Genomic DNA, 26,636 nt, shown 5'->3' with positions numbered 1-26,636 from the left:
AAGGCAGTATTTTGTCACTCTTTCTGTTCCCATTTGCTTGCCCCAAATTTCAGTGAGCTGGTTTGAATTAACTCAGAGGCAACAGGTGAGGTGCTGGCGAGCTCAACTGAGCTGATGTGTGTTTCAGCTCTCGGTTTTTGGAATCTGGAAAAGATATTTTCCTTTGTACCAGAATGTTAACTATATCCCCAAACTGTGTTTCTAACATGAACGAATGGGTCAGAGTTCAGTACCCCAGGCAGTTTTCAAACCAAATTTGGTAATGTTGATTTAAAACGGCCTCACAAGAAAAGCACCCAGTACAATCATGGAAAATACTAGAACTACTTTTTGTACCGCCACATATTGTTGAGAGAATTGTTCCCTGAAGTTATATTAATCGCAGAGAAGGATTCTAAAACTCTCTCTCTCTCTTTGTTTTTTTTTTTAAACAGGACCAATTTGACAACTTAGAAAAACACACACAGTGGGGAATTGACATTCTTGAGAAATACATCAAATTTGTAAAGGAAAGGACAGAGATTGAACTCAGCTATGCAAAGCAGCTCAGGTAAGTTGACATTGAAAAAGGTTGTTTGTTAATTGCAAAATGGATGTAGTGATAATTTATATACTCATTTATCCTGTGAATGTATAGTCCTTTAAATATTTTCCCCCTTTTATGTAAGGTAATATTTCAGTTAGAAACCATTGCTTTTGGGGCGCCTGGGTGACTCAGTCGTTAAGCGTCTGCCTTCAGCTCAGGTCATGATCCTAGAGTCCTGGGTTCAAGCCCCGCATCGGGCTCCCTGCTCCACGGGAAGCCTGCTTCTCCCTCTCCTACTCCCTCTGCTGTGTTCCCTCTCTCGCTGTGTCTCTCTCTGTCAAATAAATAAAATCTTAAGAAAAAAAAAAAAAAGAAAACCTTGCTTTTGATAGAGAAAATTCATTTTCATAGAACAATAAAAATAAAAACTAAGTTATTGCCCTTAGGCTCTGTTTTTCTTTTTCTTTTCCTTTTTTTTTTTTTTTTAAAGGATAGTTTTTGAATTTTGGAGCTACTTTTCTTTTTTCAAGAAAACTCCTAATTGAAGTGTAATATATAGAGAGGTAGAAGTGCGTGTCATAAGTATATAGCCCCCAGAAATCTTCCCAGAGTGAACACCCCCGTGTCATCAGCTCCCAGGTGGAGAAATAGGCAAATCCAGGCCCAGAGGTCCCCTGGCCCCTTCCAGTGCAACACCTTCCTCCCATGGCTGTCCACACTTCTGACTTCCAATGACACAGACGGTTTTGCCTGCTTTTGAACCTCATGTGAATGTACTCACTTATTAAGCACTGTTTGCATTTGGCTTCTTTTGTTCTACTTTAGGTTTGGGACAGTCATTCGTGTGGCTGTCTATGGTGGGAGCTTGTTCCATTCACTGGTGGTTGGTATTGGGTGTGTGAGTATACCACAGTTCACCCATTTCTCAGCCACCAGGCTATTGCTTGCCTCCTTTTTGGGTATACGAACTCTGTATACACCCAAGACTGGAATTGTGGGGTCACAGGTGTTTAGCTCTAAGTAGATAGTTTTCTAAACTGCTTCTCCCGATCCACGCTCCGTCCAGAAGCCTGTACGAGTCCCGTGGGCAGCATTGTAAAAGTGCTTGGACCGCTTACATATTTAATAGCGAAATTATCCAAGGAATCTGTGCTTTTAGATAAAATGTGTAAAAGTTGTTGGTAGAATGAAGCTGGAACTTGACGTAGTGGTCACAATCTTTAATGATTTCTTGTTTGTTGGAATGGGTTGGTGCAGATTGTTTTAAGACCTGTTAAAGATCCAGATGACTTTTGGTCTAGAAACATTCCGTTTGAACCCAAAGAGTGTCTGCAGAAGGGATACGTCAGGTGTCCCTGAGAGAAGCTGGATTCTAGAGCTGGTGTTGTTTATAAATAAGCCCCTGAGGGTACATGTGGATGTTTTTGTGGATGACACAGTTTTGTTTCCATTGAGTAAATCAAACAAAAACCTATTGCTCAATGAAACAGCCCTTCTGACTTGCTGAACCCAGGTCGATCTCTGGCACTGCCTGTGTGTGCATCCGCCTCACATCCTGAATGTAGCAACAGGGAAGGGGCTGCTTCGTGCTCATTAGCCAAATACCGCACTGTTCATCTTAATGCCTTTCGTGGGAAAATGGATTACATAACGTCCTTAGCCAGAATACAGTCTCGCTGCATGGATTTATGTGTTTGTTCCCTTTCTTCTTCTGTTAGCTTACACTTGTCTTCCCCGGCACCTTTGTCATGATCTTGTTTTGTCAGGAGGTTTGGGAATAGATGCCATTAATTCAGCTTTTAGCAAGTGTCTGCTCCGTTCCGTGTCATGAAGGAAAAGGGCTTTCTTGGCTCCCCCTCTGGATTGCATCTGACTTCTTGCCCTTTCTCACCGCCCTAGGTGAGGGGCGGAGGACGCAGGTAACAAAAGGCGGGGCTGTTGGAAAAGAATGCAAATTCCAGTGTGGGTTTAGAGTAAATGCGATGGCTCTCCTTGACTGTTTACTGTCTTGTGGATCACAAGTTGAAGTAGATCAGTGTCAGGGTTCTCACGGCAGCCTCTTGAGAAGTACTTTTCCTGAGATTTAAATATGTATCTAGTAGGCTCTGTGCCCAACATGGGGCTCAAATGCACAACCCCTAGACCAAGATTCGCATGTTCCGCTGACTGAGCCAGCCAGGCGCCCCCTGAGATATATGTATTAACCTTGTTTCATTACATCCCTAAGCCGTGTCTGAATTTGTTCTTGTTGGCAGAAGTTGATGTACAAGATCAGGAGTAATTGAACTAACCCTTCAGACTGGTCTCCTTGATACTGAGCCCTTAGCCAGGTCCTTAATGCCAGTACATAAGCATCCTTTCTATCCTTGGCTGATTTGCTTCCCCACTCACCGAAGTGACTCCGTTCCCCCACTTTCTGCAAACCCAGCATCTCCTTTCCCATCCTTGCCACTTGTTTGCTACGTCACTGAGAACATGGAAGCAGTCAGAAGAAAATGTCCTGAGACTCTCAGCATCTGTGCCCCCACCCCGAGATGCTTCTGTCTAAATCCAGGCCTCCCCTCTTGTGCAGTCAGTGTCCCCCCTCCCTCCGGCTCTGGAACTGAGCCCCAGTGCTTCTCTCTCCCACGTCCTCAGTTCTTCTCTCCTGGGTTATTATCCCTGTCGACACACAAGCACGCCATCATCCAAAAACAAACTTTCCCGAGGTCGTTCTCCCTACCTGGTGCCACCATTTCTTTGTTCCCCTTTGCAGCCAAACTTCTTCGAAGTGTTCTTACTTGCTGTCTCTAATCCCTCTCCTCTCACTACCTTAAACTCACTGCACACCTCTCAGCCAGCACTGCCCTTTTTGAGCCCCTGTGACGTCTGTACTGTTCAACCCAATTGCCTGTCCTCAGTCTGGCGTCCTTGACCCATCAGCGGCTTTGACGGGGTGGATGCTTCCTCCTCCTGGCTTGGCCTTATTCCAGTCTTCTGGCTTCCTTCCGACCTCACTGGGAACTCCTTCTTAGCGTCTCACTAGGTCCTCTTTGCCTCCTGCCTCTTCACCCAGTATGCCCTAGTTCCCAATCCCTGTCATCTCCCCTCTCGGTCTGTGTTCCCTGGGTGCTCTCATCTGGCTTTAAGTATGATCCACGGGACAGTGGCTCGCAGGTTTGTACCTCCAAGCTAGACCTCTGTCCTGGACTCCAGCACAGATTATGCATTACCTCCTAAAATCTATCTGAAATGGAAAGTGTCGGAAGCCGAAGCTTCCCGCCTACAGTGTGCATCTGCACGGCCCGGCTTTTCCCATGCACTTGAGGGCAGCTGCTCCTTCCCCGTTAGGTCAGAAACCCTGTTCTTCGTTAGGTCAGAAATTCCCTCTTTCTCCGCCACTACCCTGCCCCCGTCCCCAGTGTAAGCCAGCAGGAAGTCCCAGTGACTGTACTTTGCAAATTTACCCAGGATCCGACCCCTTCTTCTGACCTCCACCTCGGCCGCTGTGGTCCAGTCCCCATCACCTCTCACCTGGGTTATTACGAGGCTTCTAACTGGTTTCTCTTATTCCCTTCTTATCCCCTCTTGTCTGTCTGTTTTCCACAAAGCAGCTAGATCATGGCACTCTGTTCAAAATTCCAACAACTCCCCATTTCACTCCGTAAATCCAGAACCCTTACCATGGATGTCCTACAAAGCCCTATGTGATCATATCCCCCAACCTCTCTGACATCTCTTTCCTCCTCTTCCTCTCTCTGCTCTAACCATACCAGCCTCCTTGCTGTTTTCTCGCCTGATGCGTGATAGGTACTCAGTAAATAGTTGTAGGAAGGCTGAATCGAGATGTCCAGGTCTGAGATGTTTGGTCCCCACTGCTTCAAGGAGAATCATGTGTTTGCACAGGCTGTGAGAGCTGATGAGGGCTTACCAACAAACAACAGCAAACAGTGTGTGAGCAGAGTACCAGGGGAGCTCTAATGAACAAGACACCTTGGAGCTCACCTTCTCACTGTGGAAAACAGACCACATGCAAATAAGCAAACAAGATGTTTTTAAAGATAGCATTTATCAACCCAGGTAAATAAAGCCAGTGATGTAATAGAGCATGATAGTGGGTGGGAGTTACGTAGCTAGACTGCCCAGGGAAAACCTGTTGCTTGAGAACCGAAACACAAAGAGAGAAGACCAGCATGCCAAGGTCTGGGTTTAGCTCTTCCAGGCCAAGGGATCAGTGAGTGCAAAGGTCCTGAGGTGGAAACATGTTCAAGGAATGGAGAGGCCAGGGTGACTGAAGCATGGTCAGCAAATGCTTGAAATACCAGTGTGATGTTGAAAGAGCAATCTTTTTGGAGACATTTCTGGCACTAAATCATTTTTAATTTTTTCAGCATTAATTAGAGGAAAAATAATGCTAACTTATTTTTTTTTAAGATTTTATTTATTTATGTGTCAGAGAGAAAGAGAGTGCACAAGCAGGCAGAGTGGCAGGCAGAGGCGGAGAGAGAAACAGGCTTCCCACCAAGCTAGGAGCCTGATGCGGGACTCGATCCCAGGTGGGATAGTGACCTGAGCTAAAGACAGTAGCTTCACCAACTGAGCCACCCAGGCGTCCCTATGCTAACTTATTTTAGAAGCAATGGGTGTTCATTGGGGCTTTGATTTCTGTAGGTTGGGGGGTGACAAACTACAGCCTATGTCCCAGTCCATCCACTGCCTGGTTTTATAAATAAAGTTACGCAGAAACACGGCCACGCCCATTCATTAACATATTGTCCTATGGCTGCTTCTGAGAACAGTTGCAATTGACTAGTTGCAACAGGGACACCTGAGCATGACACACTTCCAAGTCTAAAATACTATCCGTCCGACCTGTTTCAGAAAAAGCTTACTGACCCTTGCCAGAGTTACTATTTCTTCAAGGCAATGTAAAGTCGAATTCCTAATAAAACATTTAAAACATTTCATATGACCTATAGAAGAGAACCAGCTATCAGTTGCCCTTAGCTACTGTTAAAAAAGCTACATTATTTGTTAACCAGATAATGAATTCACATGATTAAAAATGCCAGAGGTAGAAAATGGTGTGCGGGGAAGAGTCCCTTCTCTTAACCCTGTCCCTGGGGACAAAAAATGTTATCAGTATCTTGTTTATCTTTTCCAAGAAATTTTATGACGGCTGCAGGCAAATGAGGGTGTGTTTTCTTCCTTGCTTCCCCAGCAGTTCCGTGTGCCCTTGTCTCTCTACATCTTGGAGATTGTTCCGAGGACTCATTATTTTTGAGGTTTTACAGTATTGCTGTGGCTTGGTGGACGTGTTGATTGTTTCCAATTGTTTGCAACTCGGAACAAAGTTGTAATGCATAACCTTGAGTAATGCACTTGGACAAGCCGGTCCAGAAACAAAGTTCCTGAAAGTAGCACTCTGGTTCTGGTAGTGTTCACCAAGTTGCCACTCAAAGGCTCTGACCCTTACCACTTGTAGCACAGCGTGGGACAGTGCCATTGACCTTGACCCTCAGCGCTCCTTGGTACCAGTATTGTCCTATCTTTGCCAACGTGATAAGTAAAAATAGGAGAGTCTGAGCCCTAGTTTGTGTTTCTCTTATTATCAATGAGGTTGAGCCTGTTTTTATATCTTCGAGTCATTTATACATTCTTTTTGGTGAACCATTCATGTCCTGGCCAACTTTTTTTTTTTAATTAGAGTTAATTGTCAATAAAGGGTAACTACGTAGAAATCATTTTATAAAATATATTGTATATTGTGTATACAAGGAATTCCACTTATATTTACTTTCACCATAAAAAAAGACATACAAATGGAACTGAAGGATTTGCTGAACCATAAATACTGAATTCTTATAAGATTTAGCAGAAAAATTATGAAAAACTTGTAGGATGTCATTACTGGTTTTTTTTTTTTTTTAAAGATTTTATTTATTTATTTGACAGACAGAGATTACAAGTAGGCAGAGAGGCAGGCAGAGAGAGAGGAGGAAGCAGGCTCCCTGCTGAGCAGAGAGCCCAATGTGGGGCTCGATCCCAGGACTCTGGGATCATGACCTGAGCCGAAGGCAGAGGCTTTAACCCACTGAGCCACCCAGGAGCCCCTGCTTTTTGTTTTGTTTTGTTTTGTTTTAACTCCTCGTTATAACTTTAAGCAAGTCCACGTGGCTCACTGCTAAGTAAGAGAAAGAAAATAATCTTTACGTGTTTTGCTTCCTCTTCTAGTTACATAATTTGGTCTGTAACACAGTCCCACAGTTAACTCGTCTTAATTCTGCATTTATTTGCTTATTTACTTATTATTTATTTCTTTATTTATTAGAGGGAGAGTATGTGTGAGCATATTAGGGGAGGGGGAGAGGGAGAGAGAGAATCTTAAGCAAATTCTGTGCTGAGCGCAGACCCGGTGCCCAGAAGGATCCCATGGTCCTAACCTTATGACCCGAGCCAAAGCCAAGAGACAGAGGCTTAAGCCAAGAGTCAGAGGCTTGAGAGTCAGAGGCTTAACCGACTAAACCCCCCCAGGCATCCCTTAATTCTGTATTTAAATGTAAATGTATGCTCACCTCCATTCTTTCTAGCACAACCTCTCCACCTGTCTCTTGGCATCAAGAGAAATAGGAATATTTCCTTCCCTACTAAAACTTTGTGGAGTAATTCTCCGAGTTTGTTTCTGTTTGAGAATGTCCCCATACTTGATAATAATTTGACCTGGTCATGCTCCAGTCATATTTTCGTCCTCTCCAAACTTTGTCGCTGCATTGGTTTTTGGTGGAAAAGTCTGGGGCCAGCCAGATTTTTTTTTTTTCTTTGTAGGTGACTTACTTTTTTGACTATATATGTGAGGAATTTTTTGTTTGTTTAGCCGTTCGATGGCATCGCCAAGCTAAGCCTTGTTGATCATTCTTGGTCAGTTTCCTTAGAGGCCTTTCACATGCAGATCCAATCCCTCATTTACTTCAGGGTCACTTTCTCCAGTTACATCTGAGTATTTTTTCTGTACGATTTACTGGCTTTATATACTTCAGAGATAGAACTTTTCCTTATGTTAAAGCATCTTGTTCTTTAGGTAATCTTTTCTTCTGCTTGTGTTAGTTGCTTTCCTTACAATGATCATCTCAAAGCTTTCTTCTGTTAAATTTGATACCCAGCCTACTGTATTCATTAGTTGTGTAGTGGTAGCCTCCGTTCTTAGTTCATTTCCTTAACTTTGCAGTCTGTTTGAGCCTGTGGTCTGGGAATTCTTGACCTCATTGGCTTTGTGTTTTTATGAAGGTTTTCTGTAGTGTAAAATATTCTGGAGGGGTTTGCTTTTGCTTCTTTTGCTTCTTTTCTTCCAGATTGTTTGTTTGCTTGGTTTTTTTATTTGTTGTGGGGGTTTTTTGTGTGTGTTTTTTTTTTTTTGCATTCCCTCCCTCCCTTCTTTCCTTTGTTCCTCCCAACCTTTCTCTCTTCCTTCCCTCTTTCCTTCCTTCCCTCCTTCCCCCCTTCCTTCCTTCTCTCCTGTATTACATGTCATATGTTTTCACCTCACGTTTATATGGGCAGTTCAGCGAAGCGGTTGAGAGAATGGACACTAGAGCCCCAGTCCCTGGGATGCATTCTTGATTCTTCTGTTCAGTAGTCGCACAACTTGGGGCACATACTGTCTGTGCTTCATCTTTTTCATCTGTAAAATGTGAATAATAGTAATTCCTCCTTTCCAGGGTTGTTAAGGGGATTTCATGGGATAAGGCACATGAACTTCCTAAGCGTGCTTTTCTTACCCGCCTAAGCAACCCCAGTGCTGCTGTTGGTTCTGATAGAGGGTAGGTGAGCGTTCCTGGCCGTGCTTCTAGAACAGTTGGCCTTTCCCTCTGAGCTCCATTACGGGGTAAGGGTGAGGCAAAGGGCCTGGCTTTGTACATTTCGTCTTTGAGACCCTGAGTGTGTTCCAGAACTCTGTTAGAGCTTGTGTTCGAGAGTTTAGTCTGCTAGGTCAAAGATAGTCCCTGTTCCTTCGGGATGCCTAGGTTAGGTGTGATCTCCCGCGGGCATCCAGCTTCAAGCCCTGGAGCGTGAGGATCCAGGTGGTGATCCCTGCTCCTGCCCGAATTCTGGAACCTGGGTGGTCAGCCTGTGTGTCTTCTCAGAGCTTTCCTGTCACTGTCCCCGATTGCTTACTCATCCTTCAGTTTATATTGTCCAAACTGATCTTAAGGGTTTTATGGGCTTATTCCTACCCCACTTCACCCCCCTGCCGCAGTGGCAGCGAGAGTAGGGACAGCATTCTTCTCCACAGCCCCAGAATCTTCTGTCCCTCACCACGGTTGCCACTTTACAAAGTGCGTAGACTGAAATTATGCTTCTTTCCCCATGGGCTTTTTTTCTGCTGTTGATAATTGTCCTGGCTTTTTCTTCTCACCTCTTGTTGGGAAAGCACAATTCTCTGATCGAATTTTATTCTGCTGTCTTTGTCCGGAAGTCTTGTGGTGAGCTTTGGGGAAAAAAAAGAAAGATAGGAAAAAAAAAAAACAAACAAACATTCCTGGACCCAACCCTGGACCTTCCATTTCAGAGGGCCTGGAACTGGGCCCAGTTATCTCCTTTTTTTAAAAAGCTTCCCTGTGGCTCTTCGGATCAACCAAGTTTAAACCCAGTATCCTTGTGAGAGGATTATGTTTTTTTCTTACCTTTTCATTAGCCTATCTGAAGAGCAAGTGTAATACATAAAACACTTAAAATTTCTCAGAAAGATCCCATAAATTTAAAGCTGCTCTTTGTGGTTTATTTCCTTGCTTGTTTTTTAGGTGACCTCATACAAAATAAGGCGAGAAAACCCATCTCCAGAGAATGGAAATGGAAGTTGATCCTTCTGTCTAGTGGTCCCTGGGAGAAAAATTCTGATTTTCCCATCCATACCTCTTAAGCTTTTAGTTTTCTGTTGGCATTTATAGAGTGAATTACTCGCTGGTGCTTTTAAGAAGCATTTTGAATGCTGTATATGCTAACATGGTCCAAGTGAGACTCATTCATCTGGACCTGACAGTCTCCACAGGTTGTCACCCACAACAGACTTCCCCCTGTTGTCTTTAATCCTGTTTCGGTTTCGATTGGCGAGAAAACTAAAAAGAATGCTGGTTTTACCTGTCTCTAGTCAAGCTTTGTTTCCTTCAACTAGATATAAAATTTAAATTATTTTTATGAAGGCTTAGGACTGGAAGCTAAAAAGAAAATGTGGGTTTATTAAATTATTTATTTATTTATTTTTTAACATGAAGTGAGTTTTTGCTTGTTTGTTTTAAGTAGTCTCTACACCCTACCTGGGGCTCGAACTCTTGACCCCAAGATCAAGAGTTTCACGCACTTCTGACTGAGCTGGCTAGGAGATTGAGCCCCACGTCAGGCTCCTCGCAGGGCGTGGAGCTTGCTTAAGATTCTCTCTCCCACTCCCTCTGACCCCGCCCTCCCACTCCTCTTCCTCTCTGCCAAAAAAAAAAAAAAAAAAAACCAACCAAATTAAAAAAAAAAAAAAACCACATGCAGCCACTAGGCTTTTTAATACTCCAACTTCCCATATATTCTACTCTACGTCTATGTGGAAAAGAACCTCTTGGTTATATAGTCATCTGCTTTCCATGTGTTCCCTTTCCATCCCGGCCACGTGTTAAGTAGGACGGACTAAATCTGCCTTTTAAGGAGTGATTGTGGTAAACCATCTCAGCCGTACTGTGCTTTCAACAAGGAAGATTTCTCTCCTTTGCATTATTTGTGTCTTTAAGCCACATTATTAATTAATTAATTAATTTATTTATTTCAAAGATTTTATTTTTAAGTAATCTCTATACCCAGTGTGGGGCTCGAACCACAATCCCGAGCTCAAAAGTCACATGCTTCACCAGCTGAGCCAGCCAGGTGCCCCTAAGCCATATTTTTTTTTTTTAAGATTTTATTTATTCATTTGACAGACAGAGATGACAAGTAGGCAGAGAGAGGCAGGCAGAGAGAGAGAGGAGGAAGCAGGCTCCCCGCGGAGCAGAGAGCCCGATGTGGGGCTCGATCCCAGGACACTGGGATCATGACCTGAGCCGAAGGCAGAGACTTTAACCCACTGAGCCACCCAGGCGCCCCCCTAAGCCATATTTTTAAAGGAAGTGTTGTTTTTCAGCATCCTTTTGGATCTAGATTTATTAGGGAAACTGTTCTACGCGTCCAGAGTATCAGCAGAGAAAATATGACAGGGTTCACTGAAGCATGGGTCACACCAGAGCAGCCTTCAAGAGGGAACATTCTCTTCTCATCAGTTATTAATTATAATTAATAGTTAAAAATTAATTATAATTTTGAAATGATCATATGCTCATGTCTTCATTTTACTTTTATTTCATTACTATTGATGATATTACTATTATCATTACTATTTTAAGTAAGCTCTGTGCCCCACGTGGGGTTTGAACTCATGACCCCAAGATCAACACTCACATGCTCTACTGAGTGCACCACCCAGGTGCTCTTCATATCTTCATTTTATTTTATTTATTTTATTTTTTAAAAGGTTATATTTATTTACTGGTCAGAGAGATCAAGAGCACAGGCAGGGGGAGTGGCAGACAGAGGGAGAAGCAGGCTCCCTGCCGAGCAGGGACTCGGGACTCAATCCCAAGACTCTGGGATCCTGACCTGAGCCCAAGGCAGATGCTTAATGAACTGAGCTACCCAAGCGTCCAATATCTTCATTTTAAATTGCAACAATTGATATTCTGTTGGGTGTTATATATTCCGTCAGAAAACTTGAAGGGGCCATAGAGGTCATTTCATCCAACTCCCTCAAACTCGCAGATGATGCCCAGACTTGCTCACTGATTTGTCTGGGTTCAAGCCATCCCAGAGCAATGTCTTTTTTTTTTTTTTTTTTTTTAAGATTTTTATTTATTTATTTGACAGACAGAGATCACAAGCAGGCAGAGAGGGAGGGAGAAGCAGGCTCCCCGCTGAGCAGAGAGCCCGATGCGGGGCTCAATCCCAGAACCCTGAGATCATGACCTGAGCCGAAGGCAGAAGCTTAACGCACTGAGCCACCCAGGTGCCCCTTTTTTTACTGAAGTCCATTGCCTCACGTCATCTAGTAACACCTGTTAGAGATGAAATCACATCCACTTTGTATGTAAAAGGTACGATGATCAAAATTGTAAACTTAGGATGGCACATTTTTTCTAGGTGAATCTGTAGATTCAGAGAGAATAAAAGAAAATGTGAAATAATGAAAGTAGCTACTGGGAAAGAGGAATAGAAACACGGGATAAACAGGGAAGTGAGTACTGAGTTGTGGTCAAGTGAGGACCCCCCGCCGTGGACCATTAGTCAGCCTCTCCTGGCTGTTTCCCTAAACTGTTGCCACCCAAGTCAGGGGTGGGATCCATGGGAGTGAGTTTCATTTTTTTCAGGGTTACCTCCTGGTTTTTGTGTAAATTTACGTGTGTTGAATGTAAAGATTGTCTGTATTCTTGACCTGGAGGTCAGATTAGAAAGGGAGATGTGAGTGATTTTGTCTCATCTGAGTGTGGTCAGTGCAAATTTCCTCGACAGGCAGGTCCTCCTAATTAAATGTCTTAGCATGAACAGCCCCTAAATTCCTTTCCTTTTCATTAGCTCTTTGTAGGAGCAACCACACAGCCCTGACAACATGACTTTGGCACTTGGGTTTTTTGTTTTTTTTTTTTTAAGATTTATTTATTTATCTTAGAGAGCACGAGTGGGAGGGGCAGAAGGAGAGAGAGAATCCCAAGTAGACTATCTTCTGTGCACAGAGCTCGATCCCACAACCCTGAGATCATGACCTGAGCCAAAACCGAGTCAGACGCTTAACCACGGTGCCCCTTAGGCACCCGGTACTTGGATTGTTAATTTGAATATTTGGACATAGTCCGCATGCTTTTCTTGGATCATCCTGAAGATGATTGGGAGGGAACAGTGGCCCTGAGGGAAACTCGCCCTCAGCTCAGTGCTGCAGATGAAATCGGCCTCAGGTGTACACATGGTCTGTACTCTCCAATTAAAGTCAGGTCGTAACAGCCAGGTTAGCACCAACTCCTGCCCCTTTCTGTTCTCACGTGCTCTACCTTTGGGGTAAAAGATTAAAAAGGATGCAAATCTTTCACAACCAGAGCTTTATCTCCCATGCAGAAAAGATGGAAGGAAGCAGGGGCACCTGGCTGGCCCAGCTGGGAGAGCTGGCAACCCTTGGCCTTGGGGTCATGAGTTCCAACCCCACATTGGGTGTAGAGATGACTTTAAAAAAAAAAGGAAGGAAATTAACGGATTTCAGCTGCGGACATTTTGCGATTTTTTTTTTTTTTAAACTTACGCACAAAGCACTGACTTCATCTCTCATTCCCGATTTCTCAATCATCTTTCTATAGAAGGTGATATGTCTGCATTTTTGTTTTAGGAACCTTGCAAAGAAATACCAACCTAAAAAGAACTCGAAGGAGGAAGAAGAATACAGGTCTGTTCAACGCTGATAATTATGTGCTGATAATCTTTACGCCGGCCGTGATGCTGATGAAGGAAAGGAGAAAGGAAACGTACAAAAATAAGCTGCATTCCCCACCCGTGTTTGTGCTAGTTTTTAAATTGGCAGCGAGAACGGTAAAAACCCGGCTCAGCTAACTTATGCTGAGTCACTAGACCTATTCCAGATTGTTTCAATTAAGGTAATTGGGAAAAGCTCAGAATGTAATCTAAGCAAATACAGGAAGCAAGGATTGTGCATTCCACGGTCTTGATTGGCTTTTGTAATGTCAGGCGTCTCTTTCTTTGAGAAATCTGTCCATTTCAGTAAGCAACTTAGGCACCTTAGCGTGGACAGCGCAAAAGTGTTAAATCTCTAATTTAGATCTAAACACCCATTGAATGAATGCATAGTTGGCATGTACGGTATCTGGGGTCCTATTTGAACCAGGATTAACGAGGCCAAATACTGCCTTATATAGAGCGGTTCAGCATCACAGAATGTAGAGTGCCTCAGTGGTAATTAATTCTGAGCCATTTCGACGAGAACGCTCTTACGAGTGATGAACTTTCGGGATCCTATGGGACGTTGACGCACATTAATCTGATTTTAATTAATATTTCGTCAGCGCATACAGTGTTAGAACGGACGGGGCCCCTGTTTGAAAGAGTGGCGTGTGCTCATTTCCGTAGGTATACGGCTTGTAAAGCCTTCCTTTCCACCCTGAACGAAATGAATGATTATGCTGGGCAGCATGAAGTTATCTCCGAGAACATGACCTCGAACATCACTGTGGAGTTAGCCCGCTACGTCCAGGAGCTGAAGCAAGAGAGGAAATCGGTAACAGAAGTTTGTTTTTTCTTCCTAAAAGATGGACCAGGGGTAACGGGAATATCCCTAGAAACTTTCGAATTAAACACAATCATATAACGTGGTGGGCCTTGAACTGAATCGTGAAAAAGTTCCTCCTGTTCCCAGAAGGTGTTTCTGGGTCTTTGCAAGGGTCCCTCAGACACTGAAACTTATCTGAGGACACCCCCCCCACCCCCGGATAAAATCCCTAAGAGGAGTTTAAATGTATTTGAGGATCTCACACATAGAAAGAGTAAGCGATACCAGGTAGTACCTGCGGCACGGAATAAGTCGTATTAACATAAATGCTTATAATGTGTTCACAAAAGCCAGAAAAGTGATCTCAGCACCATTGACTGTTCTTTGGGTCCTTCGTCATGTAACGAAGAGGGCCTTTTTGGTCCTCCTGCCTTGGTCATCATCTTTTCATAGCTCTTACTGTTAACAAAGGAGAAAAATGTGTGCTCACATAAAGTATATTTATAGTCAAGGTTTTGTCCCAAAAGATTTAATTGTAAGCTGCAGTTGGTGTCCTTGTTCTCTGATGGCTTACGCAGGGCATCATAATTTGTTACGAATACAGTACTAAAGCTGGCCCGTGATAATACTTTTTTCATTTAAATCCAAGTCCACCATAATTCTTCTGGTGCCTTGGACATGCAGGAACAAACAGGGAAGGTGGGATTCCTACTGAACGAATGGAAGAGATGTTAAATAATAATGACCAAAATAATTACTTAATTGCAATTGTGATTGTTGTTGCCAAGTACGAGTGCAGGCGCCACAGGAGAGGATCGGGGAGAAGCTTCCCAGGGCCCTAAACAGCCAACGTTTTAATAAGACTCGAAGGATGAGGTAGAGTTGCCTGGGACAAGCAACGGAGGTAGCAGCCAGTGCAAAGGCCCTGGGACAGGAAAGTTTTTGGAACATCTGAGGAGTTTACTTCTTTCTAAGTAAGCTATAAATAGGTAGCACATGGCTTTGGGTGAGTTTAGTAGTCAGGAACAGATATATGCCTTAAGATCAACCATTGGTTTGAAAAACAAAACAAAAACCACAGGTTCGTAAACTGAGGTGACATGTTTATCTGTTCACATTAGAGCAGTGGATCTCAACTGGGCACAATTTTTCTGCCTACCCCGGCAACACTTACCAGTATCTGGAGATAGTTTTGGTCATCCAGGGGGTTGCCATTGGCATCTGGTGGGTAGAACCCAGAGGTGCTCGTAAATATCCTACAATACCCAGGCAGCCTCTCCAACAAAGAATTACCTGCCCCATAATGTCCGTAGTGCCCAGACTGAGAAACCCTGCACTAGAGCCCCAAATTAGATGACAGCATCTTCCAGACCGTTCATTAAAGATCTTTCCTATGATGGAAAGGAAGCAGTGCACAGAATACTGAAGTCCAGAATGAAGCACAAATGTCTAATACAATCATAAACTAAATACAGTAAATCTGAACTTGATGTTGGACTGCTTCCCGGGTTCTTGAACTTCCCTCAACCTTGCAAAGTTTATACCTTCTTCCTGTTTGTTTCTTTGCTCAGTGCTTTGTGTCTCTTGACTGACCTTTAGCCACCCATATAGCTTAGAAATTTAGCAAACACCCAAAACCAGAACTCTCTGCCTTTACTTTAGAACGGAATATAAATTCTATTTCTGAAGTGAATCATGAGATATGAGCCCACATAAATGGGTTTCCTGTTAACTTTTTTGAATGCCTCTCCTCCAGCCCCATGGCCCCCTTGCTGTTGCTCAACCTCACCCTGTGTCACCCTGCCCCAGGGCCCTTGCACTGGCTCTGGTCTCCTTGGAAAGCTTTCCCCCAGATATCTACAGAGCTCACTTACTGACTTCTTCTCAGGAATAGTGTCTTCTTGAGGTCTGTCTTGTCCACCTTATTTAAAATTACAAAGTCTCTCCTCTCCTTCCCCGCCTCATTCCCACCACCTTCCCTGCTTTACTGTTTTCCCATAGTGCTTACCAACATCTAACATTTTATATATTTGTTTTCTTTCATCTCACACTAGAATGTAAGCTCTGCGAGGGCAAGAATTTTCTTGGCTCCTGCCGTATCCCAAGCACCTGGAAGAGTGCCAGGGTAGAAGTAAGCATTAGGAAGTAGAGAGGAGCCGTCTTAGACTCAACTTTGTTCACTTTGTTCTTGGACTTTGTGTCATTAGTGGAGGATCCTTGTATTTCCTTTTCGTGTTATGATTGGGTCCTTTTGTTTTATTCACTCACTGCTAATCATGCCTTTTGTACAGTCCGTCATATCTGTAGCTTAAATTCTGTTCCTTTTTTTAATCAGAAATTATAGTAATTTATAGAGTAAATTATAGGTGATACAGAGACACATTAAATAAGATCTGCAATTCGTAGTGCTCCTTTTATTTTAGGGAGAATTACAAGTACACATCTGAGTCAGATGTTCCACTGGGAAGAACGACAACCACTAGGCTCTCTTGAAGCATTTTGTAATTACATGAAATGACATTTTAGGAAATTGGGAACCCTTTTAAAGTTCTAGAAAGAAAGAATAACCGTATGTAAATGCATATTTGTGGTGTTTTAATATAATGCATCATGAGCCTTTGTGCTTTTTTCCTACATATTTATCATTATTTTGAATGACCGTGTAATGGGCCATTAGGTTGTATATTGATATGCGGTGACTTTAGAAACTATTCTGGTTATATTGTCTGTTTAATTGTTTGGCCTTGAGTCTTCATTTTTGTGGATTATAATAACTGATAGCTATTAGGCACATTTCGTCTTCACAGCACCCCTTCGGGAGGGGCGACAGTTACACATTTTAATCCCAGGCCAGGAGGCTGGAGGCAGCAAGGCGGGGGTCAGGCCCTTCCCCAGGGGTGGCTCTGGGTGGCTCTCGGGGCCATGCGTGTTTGCATGCGTGTTTTTGTTTCCACTGAGTGACGTTCTTTAACTTACATCCAAGGATGCTGGGTTAGAGAGTGTCAGCTTCCTCACGGGCAGTCACCTCTAGATAAGGTGCTCCTTGAGGTCGAACCATAATGACCAATATTTCTCCTTTAGAGCTTTCCCTTTGGGCTCCTCTGACTCTTATTAATGAGTGATCTTACTTATTCTTGAAAAGATGACTCGTGGGGCTCCTGGGTGGCTCAGTCGGTTAAGCAGCTGCCTTCAGCCCAGGTCATGATCCTGGAGACCTGGGATTGAGTCCCGAGTCAGGCTCCCTGCTCTGTGGGGAGTCTGCTTCTCCCTCTCTCCCTCACCAACCCCCATGCTCTCTCTCTCTTAAATAAATAAATTAATTAAATCTTTTTAAGAAAGAAAAAAGAGAAGATGACTCTTGGGACGCCTAGTGGCTTGGTCCGTGAAGCATCTGCCTTTGGCTTGGGTTATGATCTCAGGGTCCTGGGATCGAGCCCCACATTGAGCTCTCTGCTCAGCAAGGAGTCTCCCTCTCCCTCTGTGCTCTCTCTCTCTCTCAAATAAATCAATAAAAATCTTTAAAAAAAAGATGACTCTTAAAAACACAGTAGAATGGCATCTTCTCCACTTTGTGGTGACATTTGTGACCAGCAGGAGTGGCACAACAGAGCTGGAACTCAGATCCAGGTCTTCCAGTGTCCCAGCCAGTGGCCTTTTTGCCATGCTGCTGTGAAGGGCTGACCATGTGCTGTACATCTTCCCTAGGAGAGGGAGATCCCAGACCAGCTGTGTGTCCACAGCTCCCTGGGAGGCTGTCGGACTAGGAGAGGAAAGGATGTTCTGGTCAACAAATGGGCTTGGGATTCGAGCAGCCCCACCAGCTGTGACACATCAGACCACGTCACGAGGGCTCTGGGAGCCCCTGTTCTGGTCTAGTGAGCTGCTCGCTGAGAAAGGCGTCTGATGCAGGATTAGATCCCAGGACCCTGCCACCATGACCTGAGCTGATGGCAGACACTTATCCGACTGAGCCACCCAGGTGTCTCCCCTTGAGTGTTCTGATCAGGGTTTATTACAGAAAGCAGGAAGGTATACAGGCTTCCCTGCGACCAAATGTCATAACAGTATGGCCCAGTGCATTTAAAAAGAACTTTCTAAAAATGTTGAATTGGTGGACAGCATTGAAATGAGAGGCTTTCACCATTTCAGGTCTAGCTAGTAATTCTCAGAGCTTACCAGAAATCATGTCTTGCTTAAGTACCAGTCTTAACCATTAGTATAATGCGTTTTGGGCCATTTGGTACAGCGGCGAAATCCTGTCTGCCCAAAGGGATGATTTCAAATTTATAGGATTACTGCTGGATCTCATTACTGCATATAGAGTTATTTCCAAGTTCAGTTTGGAATACTACTGGAAAATTATTTCTCCTCTAGATTTTGCTGTGTTTGAATGGATGAATCTCTAACAAGGGTCTTTGTGGTGACAGAGCTCATTCTGTAAAGAATGTTTCCTTCCCTCTGGATTTGAAAGGAAGGTAGTAAGAGGGAAGTAGAGGGAGAGATGGACATTCTTCTCATCCTGGGGGCCACTTCATGATAATGAGCCAGCTGTGTGTCCTTGAAGTCTTAAAAATCTCCCATTATAAAACAGAACAACACCTGCTGTTCACGTTCTTTGGAGAAAAGGTGGGTTTTAGACAGCGATGTCCACACGTCCCTTGTTCCCATAAGACGTGCAACTCTCCCACATAGTATCTTAAGGAAACAGTTTGTTCTGAGACACAAATTTATAGGCTCGTTGTTAGGAAAATGCATTGATTTTTCAAAAATAACTTTTTTTTTTTTTTTTTTTTTTTTAGTTTATTTGAGAGAAAGAGATCACAAGTAGGTAGAGAGTCAGGCAGAGAGAGGTCCCGGGAAGCAGGCTCCCTGCCAAGCAGAGAGCCTGATGTGGGGCTTGATCCCAGGACCCTGAGATCATGACCTGAGCCGAAGGCAGAGGCTTAACCCTCTGAGCCACCCAGGCACCCCAGAAATTATATTTTAGCGAGATACTCACCTTCTCTTTAGAGACAATAGGATCAGTGGCCTGTCTTTGGGGAGAACATAAGTCAAAGTACACACTGCCGGTTCCTTTGCTTTGTGTTCAGTTTTTTGTCTACAGATGTAAATTATCAATAAATCTGTACTATGTGACAATATTTAGGATTTACTGGTATTCAGGAGAAATTACTGGGAAATCAATATTCTTTATAAGGCAACATGATTAGTTTTAATGTGTAAAATCTGGAAATTTTTATACTTGCCTGATTTTCCTAGATTTTGACAAATTTGCAGTAAATACAATAGTCCTTTCTTTTAGCTGACATGCAAAAAGAACTTCTGTTTCTTGGGGCACCAGTGGCTCAGTCGGTTGAGCATCCAACTCTTAATCTCTGCTCAGGTCTTGATCTCTGGTCGTGAGTTCAAGCCCTGCGTCAGGCTCCATGCTGGGTGTGGAGCCTACTTTAAAAATTTAAAACAAAACAAAACTTCTATTTCTTTTATGTACTCTTCCCCCCCCTTTTTGAAGGGGGGAATGTTATGATTCATGTATTAATTGTCAACATTTTAAAAGAATGTTACCAAAATTCTGGATTAAAGAACAAAAACTTGAAATTTTTATAAGTAAAAATCCTCATTTTTTCCAAGTTACCTTCTAGGTGTCACTTATAGACACAGATATTGATGTGTACAAAGACTGATATAGACATGTATACATAATATGTCTATATAAATATATTTCCTATATATAACACTTAAGCATATTAGTCCTATATGGATATAACTTATATTTTTATTTATTCCCCATTTAATTTCATAAGCAGTTTTTATTTTTCTGCATGAAAACAGGTAGTTTTCATCATTAGAATTTTAGTGGCTATGCATTATTCTAATGCTTGTATCATTCACTTAACTAATTCTTTACTATTTGACCTGTAGGCTATTACCAGTTTCGGGTTATTTACTTACTTTTAGTTATATAAACAGTACTGCAGAGAACTCGTTTCTTTCATAGCTCTTTTGTGCGTGGGGTGGGCACCGTTCCTCCAAGCTAAATTCCCAGAGAGTACGAGGTCGAACATACGTGATATATGGTTCTTAATTAAGCTCTGGTCATTTACAAGAGTGATGGTCTTCGACAGAAGTGTAGATGAGATTCCTAAGTCACGGAAATGATCAACGAGGTTGTGAATTACCCGATCTGAAGTGTGGGTAGTTCAGAGTTGCTGTCAGATAGATTCCCCCATAAGAACGAGGGTAAAGATACCCTTGCTGGCGATTTTTGCCCGTTGAATCAAGTTGTTAAAGAATTTCGGAGAGGTTGTTTGGTTCAGCTCGAGCCTTTGAGTGTGTCTCAGGGTAATGCATGGTGATCACTGCGAACCGTGTAGGAGGGATTTTTATAGAGATTTGTAGCTCCAGAAGGGGAGTCAGGAGGTGCTGGCCGACATTGACTGGAATTTCCAAGCAAACTTCTCTCAGCAGGTGGAAAGTATGGTTCATTACCAAATATTGGCCAGGAACAGAATCGCTTTTTGGCAGTGGTTATCTGAAAAGTTCTAGAGGAAACGATTATACAATACCTTCAATGACTCACTAAAATTTTTATAAACTCAGAGAGTGCTTACAAGACCCCACATTACTTAGGTTGGCCAGTTATATCTTTTCCCTGAGGTCCCAGAGGTGTTTAAAAATTGATACTAAAAGATACCATCGTCTCCAAGTTAGCTATTGGGTAGGTCCTATTTAGGAACTTAGGGAAGGACTTAATATCCTATAAGGCAGTTTTGTAGCATGGACTGACCCTACTATGCTTTGAATATGTTTTTATAAGAGCTTTCAGCAAACAGACAAAGCCTAGCGTGAGGGAATGCAGAAACTAAAAGGATCTTACGTGTGTGATCAAGTCATTACAAATCAATTTCTGATCTTTTTGGTCCCATTGAGACGCACCTGGGGTGCTCCGTTATAAAGCCAGGACCTGTGGGGAGAGAACACAGAAAGCCAAGAGGGACTTTCGATTTCATGGCCTGGAAGAGGAGGGTTTCCATACTACCTCCTCTTTACTGGGGTTACCGCTTTTATTTAAATAAATCCGAAAGCAGGGAGCCCTGTAGAAGTTGCTGGTCTTCTGCCTATGTCCTCCTGGTGGGACACCCACGGATAGCTCCTGGTTTAATGTATCTCTAGAAGGTGTATTTGGTTTTGTTATGTCTCCTTTGTTTTGGGAGGACATGTGACAGGCACGTGCTCTTCCTCAAGGCCCTGTCACCGCTGTGGTTCTGTCGTTTGCAGAATCATTAAAATTTCACCCGAGCATTTATGGGCTAACATACCTAGTTATAACATACCTAGTTATCAGGAGGCTGACGTTCTGCTCTTGATTCCCTGGATTTGAAGTGCAACTTTGGGTTTTGTGGTGCTCCCTCGTGAGCTGGGATGAGACCTTCTTTTTCTTCTAAGAACCAGGAATCGTTTCACTGATGTTTTGTGTCCCAGCTGACTCTCCTGTATCCAGGCACCCACTTGCCATCTCCCTGGATGAGCCTGATGCAGCATCTCCGAGCACCCCATTGTCGGGGGAGGGAGTGCCCCTGGAGCCCAGCAGCACTAGGAGTGATGCCCCAGAGCTGTGCGATGCAGAGGGCTTTTTATCCCATCCAAAAAGAAACTGTGGATCCCCCAAACCCCTTTATCACACACCTGTTCCGGTCTGCATTTCCTCGGGTCGTTAAATGGCACTCCTTATTAACGTAATTGTTCTGGCCCAAACAATAGGGCGCCCAGGACTTCTTTTTCCTTCACACCCCATATGATATGGGTCCTGTCTATATAATATATATCAGGTCCTGTCAGCTCTACCTTCAGTAAATGTTCTGAATCCAAATACTTCTCACCCCTCATCCGGTCGCTCATTGTCTCACCTGGAGGACTGCCCCAAGCCTCCTACTTTATCCCTCTGCTCCCAAGGTCTGTGGCGCAGCTCCCCGTCTCCACCTGTGCCGCCAGCTGTCCCATGAACAGGTGCAGCAGCCTCCTCCCGGTACGTTATCCGCACGGCAGCCCGTGCAGCCTTGTCATCATGCAGACAGACCACGTCCCTTCCCTTCTTCAGTCCTTCTGTAGCTTTCCCTCACCCTCATCGCGGCCCGGGAAACCGCTGTCCGTGGTCCAGCCCTTGCCTCCTTCTGTCTTACCGCCCATCTCGGTCTGATCACATTGGCATCAGCCGTTCGAGGAACACAGGAAGCCCTTTCCTGCTTCAGGGCATCTCCGCTGCTGTTGCAGCCGCTCAGAAGGATGTTTCCTTCCCTAGACCTTTGCAAGTTCATGCCTCCACTTTGTTCAAAAAACGTCATCCGGATCTGTCGAAAATGCCGCTGCACCCACAGCTGCCCTCTCTGTGCCTCGTCCTCTTTCTCTTACCACCGTGGCCACAAGGACAGCACCCGGCATGAGCCGCACCCTGCACCTGGGGGCATGCAATTAACATGTGTGGAATGAATAAATTTGATTGTAAGAGCTTTCAGCCTTTTGGGGAAGGATTACTGCCCCTAACGTCTCACCCTTGTCAACCTGGCGCTTTATCTGAAACTCTTACTGATGGTGATTCTCGTTGTCTGGGATTGGAAGTCCGAGATTGATACCCTCAGCAGGGGTCAAGGGAGGGGCATCACTGCTCCATATTGGTCATTTTCAGACTTTCATCCTAAGAGTTAATCAGGAGGCCCCTGGCTGGCTCAGCCCATAGAGCACATGACTGTTGATCTCCAGGTCGTGAGTTCAAGCTCCACATTGGGCACAGAGCTAACTTAGGAAAAAAAAAAAAAAGGAGTTAATTGAGATCCTTCAAAAACAATCAGAATTTTAAGGAATGTGAGAGAAGGGATTATTCTGAAGAACAGATACAAGCCTCCTGGAGTCCAGGTGAATTGTCAATGTGTGGAGAGATCTAGGTTGCAAAAGCCAGCATGAGAATGACAGGAGCTGTGGGGAGATGGCACCCCAGGAGAGGACAAAGGCCACTTGGCACTGGTTGCTGGACCGCGCATGGGGTCCCCTGCCCGGTGCCCAGATGGTCGAGGGGATGAGTAGGGTTAAGCAACTGAGCCTGACACTGGGAGGTAGGCATGTTAGGAACGTGAAACATGTTCACTGAGACAGTATTTGCGTTATAAATAGATTGAGGAAAATGGACCTTCCTGAATAAATCACATTTATTTAATCATATGACCATCCCACACAGATGAGAATGCGCTGCCATCACGAACGCTTCTAGGTCTATGGTTTGGGGTTGGGGTGGCTCCCTTAAGGGAGGCTGATGGTGGTTGAGTTTCCTCCCCGGTCCCCGGCCATGTCTCTGCAACAAGGATTCGTAGTTGTGCTAATTAATCCCGAGTCAGGCTTAGAAGCTGCTCGTGTTCAGACCCACCACGCTGTGGGTTTTGAGGAAATTATAATATTTGTCACAGACATATTTTCTGCAAGCCCCTTTTTTCTTTGCCCTTTTCAAGTCTTGTGTTCCTTTGTTTTCATCTGGGGAATCTGAGTTTTATTTAAAATTCCAGATGGTTGACTGTCCTCAATTGAGTGTTTATTCTCTTTTTTTTTTTCCTTTTTTTTGGATTTGGCTGTTCTCACATCATTGCCATATTTTGCTTTTTTATGGAGTTTTAAAAATCAGTGGTCTATTATATATAAATAGTGTAAGAACGAGCAGCTGTTGTACCTAATTGTGGAGTGTGAATAATAAACATTTTCACAGTCTAAGGGCGATCTCTTGCAGCACAGTAAAACCTTCTTGGAAGCTTTGTCGTTATAGTTTTTCTTAAAGTTAGTGCTTGCTTAATTTAGGTTTCCTCTGATTCTTATCTCAGCGGCCCCTGCTTACTGGGAGAATCCTAAAAAATCTGGAAGGATGCTTTTATTGTATACATAGACTCTACCCGTATATTTTTAAGGTCCAGCCAAAAAGTTGAAATGAAAGTAAGTTTCGCTGTCTGCTGAGATACCATCAGGCATTTTCAAAAGTCTGTTATTACTGCCGAAGAGAAATGAAAGCACCCTGCTTCCAGGAGAAAGTCATCCGCATTTCTCTGGGTCCCCAGAGATGGCATTTCCCATCTCTGCTGATAGGAGAAAAGTGCCGTGATGACTTCACTTTGTGGCTCCAAAAGACTTATTATCTTTTTCTAGAGAACAATTCCTCTTTATTTAGAGCTTGGAGGCACACTTTTAAGAGACACACTTGCTCACTGTCCGGGGAAGCAACGCTTTGCCATTGTTTGTTAATAAACAACACGCACATCTGGCAAGCTGGTCTGTTTGTTTATCTTTGTAACTGTTAGCTAGCTTTTCCGACTGAAGGAGAGAGAGAGAGAGAGGTGGACCCAGATGACCGCTGTCTAGGTCGTGGTATGCTCAGGACCGTCAGGAGGCCTTCGGTACCACTCTCTGATTTCCTAAGGGCTCAGGCACCACCACGTACTGGGAGAGATACGTTAGAAGGAAAATCATGGACACCTTGATTTTTCCTTATGTCACGGGAGACATTAGGATCACAAGTGTAGTTCTCAGATGGTTGTTTTCGTTGGACAGGACTGCGGCCAAGGAGTCCTTCGTGGGAGAAAGCTCCTCTGTCAGGTCAAGGTGCACAGCCGTGCTTGAAAAATAAGTTGATATTTATTTTTGAGTATTAAATGAAGGAGCAGGGAGAGAGTTTACTGTGTGGGTTTTCAATCAGAATCAGCCTTCGTGCTCCCAGAATATGACTCTGTGTGTGCGTGTGTGCGTGTGTGTGTGTGTGTGTGTGTGTGTGTGTGTGTGTGTGTGGCATGGGGGTGGGGGAGTATCTATTGTCTTCAGAGAAGATTCCTTTGATGATAAACCGACTCAGCCTTTCCTGGCAGCGCCAGTCACTTTCTGCGTCTTCTTGTGTGTTTCCTCTCTCAGCCCAGGACTGGCCTCGAGTTTTGTGAAAACACCCATTTCAAGACCATAAACCTAGAGCACAAGTCTGAGTTTGATGCTAAGGGTTTTTTTTATGTCTTTATGTCTGTCTTTAAATCTCCAAGTAAAACTGGGCGGGGGGATAGGGAGATCTTTCCAGCAAATCACAGAACACAGTAATCCTGCTTGTGAAATGGGGGATCGTCCTCTTGACAATTCAGGAATGTAGCTTCTGACCGGGCAGGGCTCCAGGAGCTGAGAGGGCACGGCTAAGCCCGTTCCTCTGCCTTCCTGTCTGCCTCTCTCTTCCCCTGACTCCCTGCTCCCCAGGACCTCCCTCCCTCCTGCCCTCCATTCAGTGTTAAAGTGATGTATGTTTGGCTTTCAGAAAACCCACTTGCATTTTGTACTTCCTCTGAGGTTCAGGATTTTCCCAGCTCTGCCCTCAGCCCTCCTTACTTCCACTGCCTTGATCCCCGCCTTGCTTGTTTATTTCTAGCTTGAGACTCAATCTCCGTTCAGTTTCATCCCTACCTCTGTTATGAAACTTGAGGAATGAAGCCCCCAGGGGGCTCCTCTTGGATTCATAGAGACAAAAAAAAATATATATATATATATATATATATATATACACATATACATATATATATATATATGTATATGTGTATATATATATTGCTGGATGGGTAAAACTTGCCACAAAAAGGAACTTACAACAGTGAAACGTGGCCTCAAAGGAGAGAGAGACAAGAAGAACGCTGTTGTTAAAAAACCAAAATCTGATTTCGTCTCTTCCTTCCTGTTCCCGCCCCGGTCCCCGGCCCTCCTTTGTGGCTCAGCCGGGCCCTAAGCTCTGACTAGGGGAGGATGGAAAGGTACAAGGCTACGCGGGGGGGACCTGTTCCGCCTGTCATGCTTTCTGCTTTCTTTCTAGCCATGGACCCCCCCGCACCCCACCCCCCGAGGTTTATACCTTGTCCATTGGAACACAGACGGAACATTGACGCCCAGTCACTGAAGGAAGGTTGTCTAGTAAAAGGAGCATTTACCCTTCTGGGGAGAGGGTTCAAGAGAAGCAATAGTGCTCGTGCAGGACCCCGGGGCTAGTCAGGGTGGGGAGCTGCTGTGGCCCCTCGATCTGACGGGGGCAGGGGAAAATTGCAGGCATTTCCTAGGAGTGCCTGACCCGAGCTGTGGCCTTAGGTTGAGGACCTAGCCAACCTGGAGCATCATAGCGAGAGGAAGCTGCAGATAGAAATTCCTGCTCTCTGCTATGTGGGAACCTCTGTGGCAAATCGAACAGAGCCCGAGGGCAAGGGAGCCTGCGTGTGGTCCACGCAGGTCAGCCTCTAGGGACACAGGACAGGGTGGAGAACGGATCTGGGAAATTCCCACCACATTGACAAAGTTGGTGACGTCACAGTTGAAGGCTGGGACAGGATTTAGGAAACACTGGTGATTTTAGGGCCCCGGATAAAAAGGACACTGTTTTCTTCATGCTTCCATGTGTTTCCTGCTGGTCTTTCCTTGGGGTCCCGTCTCCTTTGGTGATCTCGTCCAGGCTGTAGTTCGACATTGAGCTCCCGTTTGATGCCCGTGACGCTGATCGTTACAGCATTGGCCGCTCTCTGGGTTCTCCTGCAGCCATCCAGCAACCTGGGAGGCTCTCCACTTGGGGGTCTCCTAGAAGGTCAAGCTCACATGTCGAAAGCTGTGTCTGATTCCCCTCAGACCTGCTCCCCACCTGCACGGCTACGCTAGTGGTCAGGGTTGGAGAAAGGCTCCTACCTAGAAACTTCCTTCATAACAGGGCACTTCTATACTTGGAATGACCCATGGCTCCCAGCTCATTCAGGCCACAAGTCTATA

At 44.4% G+C, this 26,636-nt stretch overlaps 1 protein-coding gene across 13 annotated transcripts in view; it reads left to right on the top strand.

The window, feature by feature from the left end:
- Positions 1–26,636, top strand: part of FNBP1 (formin binding protein 1) — a 140,805-nt gene that overhangs the window by 53,655 nt on the left and 60,514 nt on the right. For all 13 annotated transcript variants that reach the window (XM_032866075.1, XM_032866086.1, XM_032866085.1 and 10 more), the window contains exons 2-4: positions 435–550; positions 12,942–12,998; positions 13,697–13,844. In XM_032866075.1, the coding sequence (XP_032721966.1) occupies positions 435–550; positions 12,942–12,998; positions 13,697–13,844 (321 nt within the window). The remainder of the gene's footprint in view (positions 1–434; positions 551–12,941; positions 12,999–13,696; positions 13,845–26,636) is intronic.

Source organism: Lontra canadensis, unplaced genomic scaffold (genome assembly GCF_010015895.1).
Source record: "Lontra canadensis isolate GAN:19392208 unplaced genomic scaffold, GSC_riverotter_1.0 scaffold30, whole genome shotgun sequence".
Classification (NCBI taxonomy): Eukaryota; Metazoa; Chordata; class Mammalia; order Carnivora; family Mustelidae; genus Lontra; species Lontra canadensis.
Note: the sequence above shows the minus strand (reverse complement) of the source record. Positions and strands in the feature narration are given on the sequence as shown.